We start from the raw sequence: 17,338 nt of genomic DNA on the forward strand, positions 1-17,338 counted from the left end.
GCCTGGCACACGCTGGACGCTCAGTGGAACATCAGCTGCACGAGTGAATAAACGGGTGGTTGCAGGAGAGCGACTGGAGGTGCCCCCAGGGGAGGAGGGCTGGGGCAGAGTGCCTCTGCTGGACTAGCTGAGAGGCAGGCTGAGAGCTGTGGGGCACCCCGCAGGCCCCTCGGGCTGCAGGGGAAGACATCTGTGCAGCATGCCTCTTGCAGGGGAAGCCGCTGGCCAGCGGGCCGTGGGCCGTGCCGGACCCCTCCTCCTTTCTGTGTGTACCTGGCAGGTACGTGCGGGAGAAGACGAAGACCGGGGTGGACATGCGTGTGGGGGTGCACACGGGCACTGTGCTGGGGGGCGTCCTGGGCCAGAAGCGCTGGCAGTACGACGTGTGGTCCACCGACGTCACTGTGGCCAACAAGATGGAGGCCGGCGGCATCCCCGGGTGAGTGAGCGTTCCCTCCCGGTGGGCAGGCCTGGGGCCGAGGGAGGGGGCCATCCCATCCACCCCTCAGGGCTGTGGCTGAGACAGGGAGAAGAGCCTTAGAGAAGGGCCCCCTTCCCGCTCAGGAGCAGCGTTCCTCCTCGGGGTGCCTCCTCCTCGGCCTGAGGTTGGCTGTGGCTCCCCTGCCTGGACCTCGGCAGCAGTCTGGCCTCTTGCCCCCTCTACCCACTGTGGGGCCGCCCCGGCTCTGCTGTCTCCCCAGAGGGTGTCATTACTAGTGAAAACCAGAGCGGCAGGCCCCGAGGCAGCGGTTTGCAGCTATAGCGCACCGCCCCCCCCGCCCCGTCTGACTTGAGCTCTTTTACAGAATCGGCCAGTCAGGCGGGGCAGGCCCTGCCCTCAGGGTGGACTGAGGATGCCTGAAACCTTCCCACCTGGGTCAGGGAGCTTCCTCCAAAGGCAGTCACAGTTCTCCCTCAGTGGTGACACCCCAGAAATGGGTTTATCACCCCCCAACAGCAGCTGCTGCAGCTGAGAATCACGCAGGGTGGGTAATAATCGGAACTTAACGTCTTTCGAGTTCAGAGCAGACTTCTGAATTCCTTGTCTCATTTGAGACTCTCAGCCTGTGAGGACAAAATTTTATTCCTGTCGTATGGACTTAACACTGATGCTCAGAGAGGGGCAGGTGCCGCCCTGCCCACACAGCTAGGCAGTGCCAGGACCTCCCTGTCACTGCTCCTGGTAGCAGCACATCTCACTGCTTCCACTTGGCCTCTGCCCCACATGCCCGGAGACACAGGTCTAGCCACTGTCCGCGGACCGTCCGCCGGGGGTGGGTGAGGGCTGCCCCAGCCTGTGCTGAGGGCTCTCCCGCTGCAATCCAGGCGCGTGCACATCTCCCAGAGCACCATGGACTGCCTGAAAGGAGAGTTTGATGTGGAGCCAGGTGATGGGGGCAGCCGCTGTGATTACCTAGAGGAGAAGGGCATTGAAACCTACCTCATCATCGCGTCCAAGCCGGAGGTGAAGAAAACAGCCACCCAAAATGGCCTCAATGGCTCGGTGAGTCCCCCACCCGCCCCCTGGACTAGGTGGATGGGAAGGGAAGGATTACAGAAGGAGAGATTGTGGAAGAGTTGGCAGGACTTGAAGATGGCTAAATGTGAGAGGTGAGGTGCAGGTTGGCATAAAAGTGATTCTGAGTCCTGCTGAGCAGACTAGTATGCAGTGGCATCCTTTCAGAGGGGAAGCTGGTTTCTGGGGAAGATAGCATGTGTTCTAAATGGCAAGTTAAAAATAAGGTGCTGCAGTATGTCCCAAGACAACGTCCAGAGGGGAGGCCACTGGAAACGTGTACGTGGCACTCCGGAGAGGGGCTGTGTTGGGGATAAGGGCCCCCTGCATGGAGGAAGCAGTTGAAGCCAGGGGAGTGACGTGGACGCCAAGGGAGAGAGTGCACAGAGCAGGGGAGAATGCCAGGGAGGCAGTGGGGTTGGATTGGTCATGGAGGAGGAGGAGAACCAAGGCCAGGGAAGATTTGCTGCGTGGGAAGTGAAGACAGAACGGGACAGAAACAGTGAAGCCATCCTGCGGCCCACCCTCTGGCCTGGTCTTTGTGCAGAGTCTCCCTTGTCATCAGACCTGATGCCCTCAGCAACTTCCTTATGTTTTCCTACCAACCACGAACCTCCTGACGGTCCATCTGATTAGAAGCCACCAGCGGCTACTGCAGAAATTGATCCCTGTACCATCCTCTGATGAAATAAGGAAGTTATTTATTCCTTGTAATCTCTCACTTAAAAACCTTGCCAGTCATGAGAATCTAACAATTAAGGAGTTGGGTGCTCTCAGGGATGGCATGTCGTTAGGACCATCCCGTGGCGGAGGCTTTGCCTAGTTATGGCTAAAGCAAAGCCCACTCTGGTGAGGCTTCAGGGGCTATGGCTGAAGAGGTGACTCCTCATAAAGTTTTAAAAGAAAACCAGATGCCTTCTCCGCTCCCCCAAATGTATGTGATGACTAGCAAACCAGTCAAACACATAAATGGAAGATTCATCTATTCAACAAATCTGATCGTAACCACTATTTATCGAGTACTTCTCTGCATCCATTCTTTCACTTAATCCTCAAGACAGCCCTGCAAGAAGGGGGCTGTTGTCATACCCACTTTACAGAGGAGGAAACTGAGGCCCCGAACCTTGCACAAGCTACAGATCTAGCAAGTGGCAGAGCTGGGACCTGAAACCAAAGCCTGTGCCCCTGACCACACTGTGCCAGCCAATGTGCCAGCCACATTGCCTCCCAGATGTCTGTGGGTCCCCGCCGTGTGCAGGAACTCAGCACTGGGAGGAACCCAAAGGTAGATACGCCATGGTCTCACCCCCGAGTAATGTAAAATCCCACTAGGTTTCTGAGCCTTACAGCAAAGGACAGTTGAAGTATTTTGTGCTAAGTGTAAAGTCTGAGCTACAGTAAATCTTTAAAGAACTCAGAACAGTAGGAAGCTGTCTTTCAGAAAATTAGGAAATATGAGGGTGGAAAGTAGAGTCCCATTGAAATGAGACTTGACCTTGCCACAAAGTTAACGAGTCATTCATATTTTTAAGAGTGCTAGATGTAGAACGTCATACATTCATTAGTACAAATTTAAAATGTATCTTCTAAGCTCTTCTACAAGACAGTGATTGACAGTAATCTAAGAAATCAGCTACCCTTGTGAAATGATAGAAAGTTTACAGTTTCTGACATAAAATTTTTAATAGATGCTATTCCTGTAAAAAATTATCCACATATTTGGTTTTACTAGGGACCGCTAGGGAGCAGCAGTCAAATATACGTATGTCTTTGTGACAACACCACTCGTTCTTGTTCTAATCTTGTATTTTATTTTGCTTACTGATTTTATTTAATAGACCCTTGCACGGTGTGTAATTTGGATCAGGAGTTGTTCTCAGCCCCTGACACCCCGTGAGGGTTACGGAGGAGGGAACTGAGGCACGAGGAGCCTCGGCAGCACCGTCTTCATGAAGCTGTTGTGCTTTGGTCATTATTCAGTTTTCAAATCAGAGACAAGTTGAGTTCGTGGACACATAGCTTAAAACATCAGCACCGAAGCTCTGGGGGGTTGGAACGGGGTCCGTGCTGCATACCGCTGGGCCCCACCGCCCGGATGGCGCCTGCACAGGACAGGCGCACAGGCCGTAGTCGTCAAATGACTTGAAGTCAGACTTCGTTTCCTTCTTCAATGCTCCAACAGACAAACGAGTCAGCACCACTTCTCATGGAAACATGGGCAGTGTTCTCTTTTCAAGACTTCTTTCACTGACATTTTGAGGCAACTGAGGTTTTCAATATTTTTGTAAAGTTGACTTTTAACCATTTCTTAGTGCCCCTCCCTGAAAACATAAACTCCGCAAGGTGGAAATGCTGGGTTACGGGTTCTGTACATTGAAGTTTGCCCCACATCCCTGCTCACTCACCTTCTGCCACGCTCCCTGTGCCCTTGCTGGCTCTCGACTCACTTTTATTTTCATTCCTTTGAGAGATGAGACCATGATATCTCACGGTTGTCATCTCATTTCTTTAGTTACTAGTGAGGCTGGGCACTGGTTGTTAGCACGTGATTTTCTTCTGTGAGTTAGTTGCATGTTCGTATCTAACCTTGAGGGCTTCTTCCCCTCTCTGATTTGTAGGAGCTCTTTGTTTATAAGAGAAATGAGCCCTTTGTCATATGACATTCATCAGATATTTGTCAGGCACAGCCCGCCCAGCACGTCACCTCTCTCCCAGGGAACGTAAACGTTTGGCTGCTGTGGGTTATACCGGTTGTCTTCGCGGCGAGGCTGTGCAGCAATCAGCCCCAATGGGCAGGGACCTGTAAACAACTTATCACGACCATCATAAGCTCATGTGATGAGCTCCACACCTGTGTAGGAAGTCTCCAACTCAGGATGTGCTCGGATAGGGCAGTGTTAACACGTCCAACGCTGCTCAGTAGTCACCGGGTCAGAAGTAACGCAGCACGAACGACGCAGGGGAGATGACGCAGGGGAGATGACGCACGGGTGAGACAGGACTGATAATGGGACGGCATAGGGGAAGGGCTGAGAGGTCCCTCACTGGAGTCGCAGGAGCAAATACAGTTCCATCTGCAGAAATCCCTCCCCAGGGTTTAGTTGAATCAAGTGTTGAGGAGGAGAGTGTGAGGAGAATTATCACAATGAATCCTTGCCAAAGTGTTAAAAAGCTCCCGAGACATCTCCCACCCGTACTGACGTTGTTGCCAGTCTCCTCTGGGCTCACTGTTTTACACGCCGTCTCTGACAACTCCCAAACTGAGATCTCAGCCCCCACCAGCTTCCCTGCACTCAGCTTGTAGCCGCCTGTACGTCTCCACTTGTATGTAGAACAGGCAGCCCAGAGGTAACAAGTCCAAAGCCGAGCCCCTGACCTTCTTCTCCACTCGGACACCTGCTCTGCCACAGGCTTCCTCATCAGTCAGTAGGAACTCCATTCTTCCAACTGCTCAGACAAAATTCTTTGAAGATATCCTTGACCCCTCTCTACAATTCATGAGCAAGTTCTGTTGACTCTTCCTACAAGATATAGCTCCAGTCTTCCCTTCTCACACCCTCAAAGCTACCATCCCCGTCAGAGCCACTGTCATCTCATGCCTGGACTATTACAGTAGTCTCCCAACCAGTCATCCTGCTTCTGTCTTTGCCCTGCCACCCTCTTTCTCAACACAGCAGTCAGAGTGAATGAAACGTTAAGTGAAATCACGTCACTCCCCTGCTCAGAGTGCTCCATTGGTCTCCTGTCTTACTCAGAGGAAAAGCCAGAGTCCTGCGGAGGTCAGGAAGACCCTGTACGGTCAGGCCCTCCCCGCCCTGTCCCTTCCTTCACTCTGCCCCAGCAGCAGTGGCCGCCTGGCTGTTGCTCAGATACTCCGGGTGCACGCCTGCTCCAGGGCCTTTGCACCAGCTGTTCCCTCTTCCTGGAATCCCCGTCCCCAGAGAGCCACATGGTTTGCTCCTCCAGGTTTTTGTGGAAATGTCATCCTCATGGTGACGCCTCCCCTGACCTCCTCTTTACAGTCACACTTCCCACCACCCCTGTGCCCCCTTCCTACTTCATCTTTCTCCAGAGCACTTGCTCTCTCCTTGTGTACTGTTTATCTTCTTTATTTTGCTGCTGTCTGCCTTTGCTCACTGGAATGTGAGCTCTCAAGGTCAGGACATTATGTCAGTATCCCCAAGCGTTAGAACAGTTCCTGTCACATAGTTGGTACTCAGTAAATACTCAGTAAATGAGTGAATGAACTGTTTCTCTGTGTTATAGTGTTTAACTTATTCTGTCAAGGAAAAATATTAATCATTGGGGAAACTGGTTTATGGAATTTATTTCAGACTTTTGGAAGGCATTTGACAGGGCTCTACACCAAAAAAGACCTCTGTGAATCACTGTGTCATTGAGTTATTGTTTTAGAAATAGGTGTTGGAACAATTGGGTCTTTCTCTGATTAGAATAAATTTTAATAGTGGAAATTAATACTAGAAAATTGTAGCATTTAAAAATTAATGTTCTAGAGGAGGAATTGAATAGTGAAATTTCTAAGTCTGTGCGGCTTTTAAACTCTGATGGGAAGATTCCAGACTGATGGTAGACCAACCACAGGCTGGGGTGGGCCACTGGCAGTGTCTGGGGTCCCTGATGGCCACTCCTTTCCACTGCAGGCCCTCCCAAATGGAGCGCCAACTTCCTCAAAGCCCAGCTCCCCGGCCCTCATTGAGACCAAGGAACCCAATGGGAGTGTCCACACCAACGGTTCCACGTCAGAAGAGCCGGAAGAGCAGGACGCCCAGGTATGTGCAGGGCTGAGGGCCAGGACGTGGGCAGAGGGCGGGGAGGCAGAAGTTGCTGCAGGAAGAGTCCTGTACTGAGAGGGAGAGATCTGGCCACTAGCCTGGGCTCTGCTCCTTTTTAGCGGTGTAACCTTGGATAGCTCACACGCACACACGCACATGCCCCCGACCCCACTGTCTCATCAGTTACATGGGGTGGGGGTGGGTAAGGTCAAAAGAGGTGCTCACCTTGGAGGCCTTGTCTAGCTCTGATGTCCCAGGATCCTGTAGATTTGAGGGCAGTGAGGACATCCATGGAAAATTCTATAGGATCTGCAACCGTTTTGGAAGTGAGACTTCAGGGCTGGGTCACCTGTCTGGCTAGGTCCAAACTCCACAAGTCTCGTGCACAGATGGGGGGTTTCCAAAAGATTTAACTTCCTCCCCCCCTGAGGACAGGGTCTGTCTTGGGACAACGTCCCGGATCTGTCCATCACTAGAGGGCTTCCTGAGTGTACTCACTGATGCAGGCACGTGCTCTGAAACAGGAATCTCTACCTCGCTGAGGTTGCTGCGAGCGGTCGGCAGCATCGCCGTCTCGCTATGAGGGAGGCGGAAGACTTGCCCCTGGTGCCTTTAGGTCAGGTGCTGGAGAACAAGAGGGCAATTACTGAAAGTAAATTGGGTTTTTCTTGAGCACTACAACCTTCAGTAACTTTTCCCTATTGTGATTTTCTTGGCGGAAAGTGGAAATATAGACTTAATGTAACTCACTAACAAGAATGACACAGAGATTTTTAGCAGCCTGTGATTTTTCATGTCCTCAGAATTAGCCAGTGTCACTCTGCTCCAGGATATGCTTCAGGGGCAGAGGTTCTTGGTGCTGGAACAGACCATCCACATCATTTTACAGGGGAGAAAAATGGGGCTGGAGGAACATGAATTATATGGGGTCAGATCGTCAACCAGCGGCAGACCTGAGCTTTAAGCCCAGGGTCTCTTGAGTCTGGCTTCCAGATACACTCTTGGACCCATACAGACAGCTCTAGTCTCAATTTTTATTTGGACTAATGGCTGTGTGATCACAGTCTGGATTCATATTTGGGGAGCTGATGCTTTTCCTTTGTGACTGGGAATGAATATGGTAGTGGGTAGCCCAGCCCCACCACCCAACTAGCGACAAGGACGTTCCTCTCTCTCCCATCGCTTTCCTCTCAGGTTTTCCTCCCCAAATGAACCAGATGTGAGCTCCTCTAAGAGCTCTCTTAAGCCCCAGGGCTGGAGGTCAGTCACATCCCCCAGGATGCCAATGTGTGTGGCTGTGTGACACCCCCATCCTTGTAGCAGAAAGTGCCAACACAGCACAGACCCCACAGTGGTCTCAAACTCCCAGGTCTCCCGCTCGGGAGCCAGGTGGCTGCTCCCCCACAACGCTGCCATTAGTGGGTGATCATTGCAGAGCTTCCGTTAGAGGCCACAGAGCCTGGGACCCAGAGTCGCGGGGAAACCAGGAAGGACTGTGGCTTTGGGTCTAGACCCAAGCAGGATAGAGCCACATGCGAGTGCTGGGAAGACTTTTCCTGGAAGGTGGTTTTGAGAGCCAGAGGTTAGTCTTCCTGTGTGTGATCTCTTTTTCCCCCGACCCCTGCCCCCACTCCATCCACCTGCCCCCCAACTCTGCCCGCTGCCTTGTAGGCTGACAACCCCACATTCCCCAACCCTCGCCGGAGGCTGCGCCTTCAGGATCTGGCGGATCGAGTGGTGGGTGCCTCTGAGGACGAGCACCAGCTCAACCAGCTGCTCAGCGAGGCGCTGCTGGAGCGCGAGTCTGCCCAGGTGTAAGTGGCCCACAGCCTCCTGCCCACTGCCCTCAGCACTGCCTTGTCAGGACCTACTGGGAGGTCAGGAAGTTAGTCGCCTTAAATACAGCCCCTCCCTGGCAGGCCGAGGTAGATGTGGCATGTGTTTCACGGGGCTTGTTTCCACTGCAGAGTGAAGAAGAGAAACACCTTCCTACTATCCATGCGGTTCATGGACCCCGAGATGGAGACCCGCTACTCTGTGGAGAAGGAAAAGCAGAGTGGGGCCGCCTTCAGCTGCTCCTGCGTTGTCCTGCTCTGTGCGGCCCTGGTGGAGATACTCATTGACCCCTGGTGAGGGAGGGACAGTGACAGGAGCTGGTCAGTGGCCAGGGGAGGGTGAAGGGCGTTGAGCTTCCTAGGCTGGAGGTGTGAGGGATGTGGGTGCCTCCACTGGAGCGTGACACAGGGGCACAGGCCTTGCCTCTGCTCCTTGCCCCCCACTGGAACAGCCCCAGGGTATATTGGGACCGTGCCCTGGACCCCCTTCCTTTTCTCTGTTCTGGAATAGCACTGACATCGAAATGGGGATCACACTGGCGCTGAGTAAGCTGAGGGACATTGGGGTCCAGGGGGATGGAGACCTTGGCTGGATGGGCCTGAGTGATTCTGGGACAAGGAGACAGAGGATGGGGATACTGCTCAACCTGTCACCAAGGCCGATCTGGCTCCCTTTCTTGGCTCATCTTAGTAAAGATAGATCTTAGGCTCTGGGTGCAGACTGATCTTCTCTCTCACACAGCAGCAGGTCCTCTGGGGAAGTTGGGTGTTCTGGGGTCTTAGCCCCAAATGTTGAAGGATGACTTCCACCCTCCCTCCCCCGCTCCCCGTGGCCCATCAGCAGCTCACTCCTGCTCAGGGATTCCCCATCAGAAAGGAGGAGTGTGGAGCCCTGTTCTGATTACAGTTTGGGGAACTGGACTCAGTCACACGGTCCTAGGTTCTGGACACGGCTGCCTCGCCTGTTTGTTGTACAACCTTGAGCACATCACTAAGGGTTCCTGGAACATCAGTTTACTCATTCATAAAATGAGCATAATAATACCTGCCCAGCCAACTCTCAGGATTGTTGTGAGGATCAAATTCAGTCACTTCACAAATATTTACTGTCTCCTTTGTGCTCGGGGCTAAGGTCTAGGGATATACACTGAACACAACATACATACAACATATTAAATAATCAAAACGTATGTGGACAGGGACAAGTGGCACGGATAAAAGTACAGCAGGGAAGGGAGGAGAGATGCTGGTGGCGAGTTGAGTTTAGTTCTGTTTGCATCTTTACACAGGATGGTCAGAGCAGGCCTCAGTGCCAGGGAGATATGTCAGTAAAGACCTGAGGGAGGAGGGGTAAGAAGTGACTGAGAATCAGACACGGAGGTTTCTGGGGCTCTTGGCAAGAGCACTCTGAGTGGAGGGGTTGGGGTGAAACCAAATGGGAACGAGTGCGAGGATAGGTAGATAGGTTTCCTGGAGATACCGAGATGAGATGGATGTGGAAGGACTTTGTCCACTGTGAAGCTCTGTGCCTTGTCGGAGGGTAACTCTCAGCCCTTAGCAGTGAGGGAGCGGCTCTGTTCCACAGTCTCTCCTTTCATCATGGCTGCATGGCAGAGTGCCCACCCCTAAGAATCCCTTCCCAAGTTTTTACTGGGCTCTGCCCAGGGCATCTGTGAGTCTGCCCTTTTCTGGGAACTGTCCTGGTCAACAGTTACCACTGGGGAGGGTCGCACATTCCCAGGCCCTGTACTCAGCTGGCAGCTGCCTCGCCCCCAAGTCGGGGCCTCTGTCTCATCTGTACAGGAAGCAGTAATGCCTCCGGGGCATCACATGGACCTTTTCGGGCACAGGCTTGTGCCTTCCATCTCCTTGCCTTTACTCTGCTGGCCGCTCATGCAGGCTCACTACTTCCTCTGGTCCCCTCCCTAATTGTCTTCTCCCTGTTACAGGCTAATGACAAACTATGTGACCTTTGTGGTTGGGGAAGTCTTGCTTCTGGTCCTGACAGTCTGCTCGCTGGCTGCCATCTTTCCCCGGGTAAGAGGCACTCTTCCTTTTGGTTCAGAAGCCTCTGGAAGTGAACATCACTCCCCGTGCAAGTGGGTGTTGACGGAGTTATGCGGCCTATCAAATCCTTATGTATAGACTATCTTCTGTTAGGGTGCTTCAGGCATTTATCCATTCATTCATTCATTCCACATTCAGTCATTCATTCACATCAGCAGAGCACCCACTTTGGGCCGGGCTTTGGTGGGTTCTGGCACTGGAGCACGCATGGGTGAGTAAGCCAGAGTCTAGAACCCGTGTAGAAAACCAGTGGAGGCCCAGCCGGGAGGTGGGTTGGCCCCGATTATGGAAGGACCTTGAAAGCCAGACAAAGGGATTAAGACTTTCCCCCTATAAGCACTGGGGTGCCATGCAGATTTTTGACAGAATTACAAGGGAAAAGCAGTGTTTTAGGAAAATTAATCTGGTAGGTAGCTTGCCAGGTAACTTGGAGAATTTAGGTATACTGACCCAGGAAAGGCAGGGGTAGCCAAGCAAAGATGGCTGGCCCCCAAAATTGTCCCCTGACCTGGCCTCGCCGCTTAGAGACAGGGAGCGGACTACCGCCAGCTGGTGCTGCCACAGCCCTGGGCTGGTCGCTATGTCTGCTCTGGGAAGGGGTCCGATATCTGGAAGCCGTGGTATTCCACAGACACCTCAAGTAGGACTGATACAGAGCACCAGGATGCCCGCACTCTCTTCTCAGCTCTGCTGCACTGTCAGTTTTTGGTTGACTTACATGCAAAACACTACTCTTTAGGTTCCTGGGAACTATGGGAGCAAGCAGAGTCGTTAGCAGTCGTGTTTACAGGAGAAAAGGCTATCAAAGGCTTATGGCCCTTGAAATTCCATTCCTTCTAGGCCTTTCCTAAGAAGCTCGTGGCCTTCTCAACATGGATTGACCGGACCCGCTGGGCCAGGAACACCTGGGCCATGTTGGCCATCTTCATCCTGGTCATGGCAAACGTCGTAGACATGGTGAGCTCTTGCTGTCCTTGCTGAAGGGACCCCCGCTCTCAGTGGAGAAAGGCTTCCATACTGGCCAGCACGGGCAGTTTGTCAACCAATTCCTCCACCATTAGACACAGGTGTGGAGTGTTTAGTTTCCTAAACAGATCATCCTGGCCAAACAGGGGGGGGTCTTCTCCCCAGGAAACCTCTCAGACTGACTTGTTTCCCCTAGCTCCTCACTCTCCCAGAGTCCAAGAGCCCAGCACCATGCACCAGGTCCTGTGCTAGGTGCTTTACATACATTGACCCATTGAAACAAGCCCAAGAGGTCAGTATCATTATCTGCAGTTTCATATGAAGAAACTAAGGCTCAGAGAGGATAATTCACTTGTTTCAGGTCACACAGCCTGTAAGTGACAGAGTCAAGAACTGAAGCAGTTCTAAATCCCAATCCTGTGTTTTTTTCTTCCATATCTCACTGCTCAAGGGGCCCAATACTCATAAGCATTCTGTATATCTTAAGTATTCTCTACAGTGTGGTTGGTGTCAGGTTTCCATCAGGACCAGGGAGGTAAACCTGCTGCACTAAGGGAGCTCTCCTGTTCGGCCTTCATCCATTTGAACAAGGCTAGACCTTCCCAGAGGTGGGTCACTGGGGCCTGCAGCTTCACAGAGCCCGAATGGCTGGAGGCAGACAAAATCATCTGTTCTCCGCAGTTCATGGAGAAGCTGCGGGTTCCATGAGGGCTGCCAGATGTTTTCATGGGGAGAAGGAACAGCAGTTGGAAGCCCAGATCCATTGATTCAGAGCCTACAGTCATTTATTGAGCACCGAGTGCTTGGAGCTATCACTGATGTTCTCCTGTCAGTCGGCATGGCTCCCTCCAATTTTGGTAGTACTATATGTACTCTCATAAAGAGAGTCCTACTTTTTCCAAATATGTTGTTATATTATTTGCTTTGTTTTCTTTAACAATTTAAGCACAGAAAAAACTCAGCTTGGAGACTTATTCTGGAAGCAGCAGAGGTGAAAGAGCCGTAGGGCCAACTGATCAAAAGTCCAACTGGAAGGAGGAGTTAGGAGCTCCAGAAGCTGACGTGCCCATGGGTTACACGGTGCTCACAGCGCCGGAAGAGAAGCCCAGGCCCCTTGCATGTCAGAACACACCTGGGGCCTGGAGCCCAGGTCTGGGCACGGCTGTTTAACAGGGTCATAGACACTGTGCAGGACACCTGGAGGTCCTTTCACTGGTGGAGGGTGAAAAACTAGGGAGGCCTGAAAACTTTTCACACACTGGCACACATGCTGAGACAAGTCCCAGTGGATGAAAGTTACAAAAAGAAAGTGATTGAGCTCATGGATGCACTTTCTATTGACGGCATCTGCCCAGCAGTGGGATCGGTGACCAACCTCTGGAAATGGAAGTGTTTGAGCAGAGACTGGCTGCCATCGCAGCGAAGCCGTGAGGGGTGGTCGACTGGCTGGCCCCACGGCCCCTCCTTAAGCAACAGTGCAATGTGGGCAAGAGCATGTCGGATTTGAAACCTAAAGCCTAGACTCCTGGTTCTGGCTGTACGACTTGCTAATTGTACTACTTTGGGCAAGTGTGGCCTCTCTGAGTTTTCTATACAATGGTGGCAAGACTAAAATTATTCAGAGAATTTTCATGATCATCAAGGAGATGATGGTAAAGCCCTTTGTAATAACTTGTCATAATTTCTGTATTATTATTCCTCAGTAAAGGCTGCCATCTTGCTGTTTCTGAGGGAGCTGTGGGAAGGCGGGGCATGGCAGCTGAATGCACACTGCCGTGACACAGCCTTGTCTGACCAGTGTCTGCTGTTCCCTTCCACCCTGTGTTCTCCCCCACGCTCCTGGCCTGCAGCTTAGCTGTCTCCAGTACTACACGGGACCCAACAACAGCACCACGGGGATGGAGGTGGAGGATGGCTGCATGGAGAACCCCAAGTATTACAACTATGTTGCCGTGCTGTCCCTCATTGCCACCATCATGCTGGTGCAGGTCAGCCACATGGTGAAGCTCACGCTCATGCTGCTCGTCACGGGTGCTGTGGCTGTCATCAACATCTATGCCTGGCGCCCCATCTTCGATGAATATGACCACAAGCGTTTTCAGGAACATGAGTAAGATGAAGCCGTTTGGGGATCGCCTTCCTCCCATCCCCCCAACTCCCTATTTCAAGGTCGTGGGCCTGCATGAGGTGGCTTTGTCTCTAGAGCTCATTAAGGTTTATATGGGAATCAGGGTTCATGGTTTCTCACAGACGTGCCACTGGTGAGCTGTGATCCTGGGATAAATCCTTTGTAGCTTGATGAGTGGAGATCTGGGTTACCTCATGTTTGGCTGGACATCAGCCTCTTGTACCCAGATGGGGCCTGAGTGCGCTATCATCTGTCCAACAGATTGGTTGCCTTAGAGAAGATGCAAGTGTTCTCCACCCCTGGGCTCAATGGCACTGACAGGTAAGGATGACTGCTCTCCCCTCCTGGCCTGCATTGACAGCCAGGGAATACCACGGGGAATACCACAGGCCAAAGCCCCCTGATCTCCCCCTTCCAAAGGCACATGCTATGGGATGTTCAAGTTAGAGAAGTTGGGATGTTTCCTACCTAGCGGGGCCGGAGCAGAGGTAAAATGATTTTCATATGGACCTGGCCATCCTGAGACAGAGAGAAGCTTGGAGAACAGCAGCAGTGTAGTTTAGAGGGTGGGATAAAGAGGCTAGGTTGAGGTGAAGAGAGGAGGAACAGCCAAATGGATGGTAGCTGCAATTAACTGGCTGGCAGGACAGACAGCAGAAAAAGGAGGAAAGGACACTGCATTCCAATTAGAAGACCTGGATTCTTACCCTGCCATACTAATTCTCTGTGGGGCCGCAGGCAGGCTAGTTTTCAAGTTTCCTCTTGAAGAAGATATTGGACTAGAAATTCTCCAAGGTCCCTGCTAGCTCTAAAGTTTTAGAATTTTATGATTCAGTGACTTGACTAGACCTTCAAGTAAATTAAAAAAAAAATTGATTACCTAATAGAAGATGGGTAGAAGACTTGAATAGATGCTTCAGAAAAGAAATCTAAATGGCCACTAGTAAACAAAAGGCATTCAGGTAATTGCGGAAATGCAAATTAAGAGCACAACGAAAGACCATTACACACCTACCAGCTTGGCAAGAATTCTTAATAATATCAAATACAGTGGTATAAGTGGTAACTCATACAGTCATGTTGGGAGTATAAATTGGTATAATCACTTTAGAAAACCATTTGGAGTTATTTAGTAAAGTTGAAAATAGACCTATGACCTAGCAGTTCCACTGCTACATATATACCTTAGAGAAATCCTTGCACGTATATATGTCCCAGGATATGTGTACCTGAATGTCCACAGTCACACTGTTTGTAACAGCCGCACATACACACAAACATCTAAAACAAATGAAAACAATCCAAATGACATCAGTAGTAAAAGGGTATATAAATTGTGGTATATTCATGCAACAGAATACTATACAGTAATGAAAATAATTAACTATAGCTCCACAAAAAATATGGATGAAAGTTATAAAAATGCATGGTAAATTGTGCCCTTTCTCCAGATTCCCACATGGTTGCAGCTGCTTCTGTGATTAGTCAGGGGATGCAGTGTTTACTAAACATCTGGGGAGCAGCCCTGGTGGGGATTCCAAGTGCAGCCAGGAGGGGCCAAGGGTTGCCTGAGCTGTTAGACAGGAGCCCAATGATTTAAGAAAGCTTTCCTGCCCAGCAGGAGTCTGGACTTGATGTGAAGGCACTTAAAGAGCTGGGAGAAGTTTCTGGGGCCTCGGGTGACAGGAAAGAGCACAACCCAGTTAGAGGGAATTAACTCCCTTCCAAGAGGGCAGCATGGGTGCTCTTTCAATTGAATTACTCTTGCCCTGCAGGCTCCCCCTGGTGCCTTCTAAGTACTCAATGACAGTGATGGTCTTCGTCATGATGCTGAGCTTTTACTACTTCTCCCGCCACGTGAGTGCCTGCACACCCTCCTCTCCTCTCACAGCCTGTCAGGGCCTCCTGAGAAGCAGTCCCAGAATCTAAGAACCCAGGCTCCTAAGGAATGCTGGTTCCCTTCACCCATGGCATGTGACCCTAGTCAAGCCACCCCTTCTCCATTTTTTGTTTTCTTTCTCAGTAACACAAGGAAAACATTTCCTTATCTCTTCCTTCTGACTTCCTTCAAGATGCTGAAGGAAGAGGCATGGGAGGAGGGACTCAAAAGCCTGGATAAAATCTCTATTCCCTAGGCCAGGGTTCATGGATCTTCACTCGCCCTGGCTCTGGGGGTCACTAACACACTGACCACGGAGCCAGAAGAGAAAGGGAAAGAAGCTAATGAAGTCTTCGTTTGGTTAAAAGGAAAAACAGGAGAGAGAGGGAGAGAATAGGGAAGTATCCATGCAAGGGACTTACGGCTCCATGTTAGCTCAAGTGCCACCCAGTGGTTTGCCAGGGAAAATACAGCCTTCCCAAGCCAGGTCTTGGCCTAACGGAGCCTGCTAGGAATGGGGACTCCTCCCTGGGCTAGGAGATCCCCACTGCAGCCACCACCCAAAAGACAGACCTGTAGCTAAAATTAGGTCCCAGGAGGCCCGACACATCCGGAAGGCCTCTTGGGTCCCTGCTGTAACCACGGAGGCTGGGATCCTCACTGCAGCTGTAGGCTGGTCTTTTTTGATTAGGTGGATCTTTCCATTCAGCCATCTTCCTTCCAGTTTTTCCACATGGAACCCCTCCACTTAAGTTCCCACTTTTCATCTTTCCATCAAATGGCCAGCTTAGAGCACACACCTTGCCTGTGTCTGTGTCCACAGGTGGAAAAACTGGCACGGACACTGTTCTTGTGGAAGATTGAGGTCCATGACCAGAAGGAACGAGTCTATGAGATGCGACGCTGGAACGAGGCCTTGGTCACTAACATGTTGCCTGAGCATGTGGCACGCCATTTCCTGGGGTCCAAGAAGAGAGATGAGGTGAGGGGTGGCCTCATGCAGTAGTCTGGAGCCACAAGGCTGTGTTTTCATCTAGTTTTCTGCCAGGGAGCCCCTCTGGGCCCAGGCCTTCTCACCACATGGCATTAGGGGTCAGGTAGGGCTGGACCCAACCAGCAACTGCAGTATAAGCAAAGGAGAAGAATTTCACAGGTTTTTTGTAAAGGGCACTGCTATATAGATATTTTTCCGTGGGCCACACATCTCTGTGAGGCTCCATTTCAGAAGACAAGGCCTTGGCCAGAGCCCACCTTTCTGTCAACTGCAATCTTCTCAAATAGAATGGTTCTTATGGCTTACTTCCTACCTCTACCCTACCCTCTTTCTCATAACTGGGGCTGTTACAGGGACTAGAGAAACTCTTTTTTATTAATTCAAAGTTGTGATGAGCTACTTTCTAATTATTCAAAATTGGAATAATCTGGGAGATGTGTGTGTCTAAAAAGCTGAGTGCACCTTTCATGGGTGTGAAGATAAATTCATCTCTGTAGTACATTATTCTGTCAGTCAGACTTTCTTTGAGCACTTTGGCCCTGCCTCTTTTTAGGAGCTGTACAGCCAGTCTTATGATGAGATTGGAGTCATGTTTGCCTCCCTGCCCAACTTTGCTGACTTCTACACAGAGGAGAGCATCAATAATGGTGGCATTGAGTGTCTGCGCTTCCTCAATGAGATCATCTCAGACTTTGACTCTGTGAGTGCCCATCCTGCCCCCCTCCTACCACAAAGCCAGCTTGTTCCAGATTACATTGCAGGACAGGCTGCAGAAGTCAAAGAGAAGTCGGAGAGTTACTCTAGCTGGCTATGTTTTTCTATATAAGCCCCTCCCCATAATTAATATATGGGCTTCTGCAGCCATCTGGAAATGTTGGGTCTGAGGGGGTGAAGTGGCAGTCTGGGAAATCACCTACAAGTTCATAGGATAAGGACTGGCCAAAACAAGATCCTAAGCTCCTCTGATTCCTATCCTCAAATTCAGATTCAGTAAACATTAGATAATTTGTAAAACCAGGGAAAATGCTTTTACATATGTGCTCACCCACCCTAGGAGACTGGCAATTATGTCCCAATGTTAAGATTGTAGAAACTGAGGCTCAGAAAATCAGAAACTTTGCCCAGGATCACGCAGCAGAATAAATAATGCTTTTATAGGA

The 17,338-nt window shown here is 51.0% G+C and overlaps 1 protein-coding gene across 2 annotated transcripts in view; it reads left to right on the forward strand.

Annotated features, from left to right (window-relative positions):
• ADCY3 (adenylate cyclase 3) overlaps positions 1-17,338 on the forward strand; it is an 88,180-nt gene that overhangs the window by 67,392 nt on the left and 3,450 nt on the right. For both annotated transcript variants that reach the window (XM_058551682.1, XM_058551683.1), the window contains exons 7-18: positions 281-439; positions 1,327-1,504; positions 6,178-6,306; positions 7,981-8,123; positions 8,277-8,438; positions 10,094-10,181; positions 11,052-11,168; positions 13,028-13,287; positions 13,567-13,626; positions 15,081-15,162; positions 16,008-16,166; positions 16,732-16,878. In XM_058551682.1, the coding sequence (XP_058407665.1) occupies positions 281-439; positions 1,327-1,504; positions 6,178-6,306; positions 7,981-8,123; positions 8,277-8,438; positions 10,094-10,181; positions 11,052-11,168; positions 13,028-13,287; positions 13,567-13,626; positions 15,081-15,162; positions 16,008-16,166; positions 16,732-16,878 (1,684 nt within the window). The remainder of the gene's footprint in view (positions 1-280; positions 440-1,326; positions 1,505-6,177; positions 6,307-7,980; positions 8,124-8,276; positions 8,439-10,093; positions 10,182-11,051; positions 11,169-13,027; positions 13,288-13,566; positions 13,627-15,080; positions 15,163-16,007; positions 16,167-16,731; positions 16,879-17,338) is intronic.

The sequence above is a fragment of the Diceros bicornis genome, chromosome 12, assembly GCF_020826845.1.
Source record: "Diceros bicornis minor isolate mBicDic1 chromosome 12, mDicBic1.mat.cur, whole genome shotgun sequence".
Taxonomy (NCBI): domain Eukaryota; kingdom Metazoa; phylum Chordata; class Mammalia; order Perissodactyla; family Rhinocerotidae; genus Diceros; species Diceros bicornis.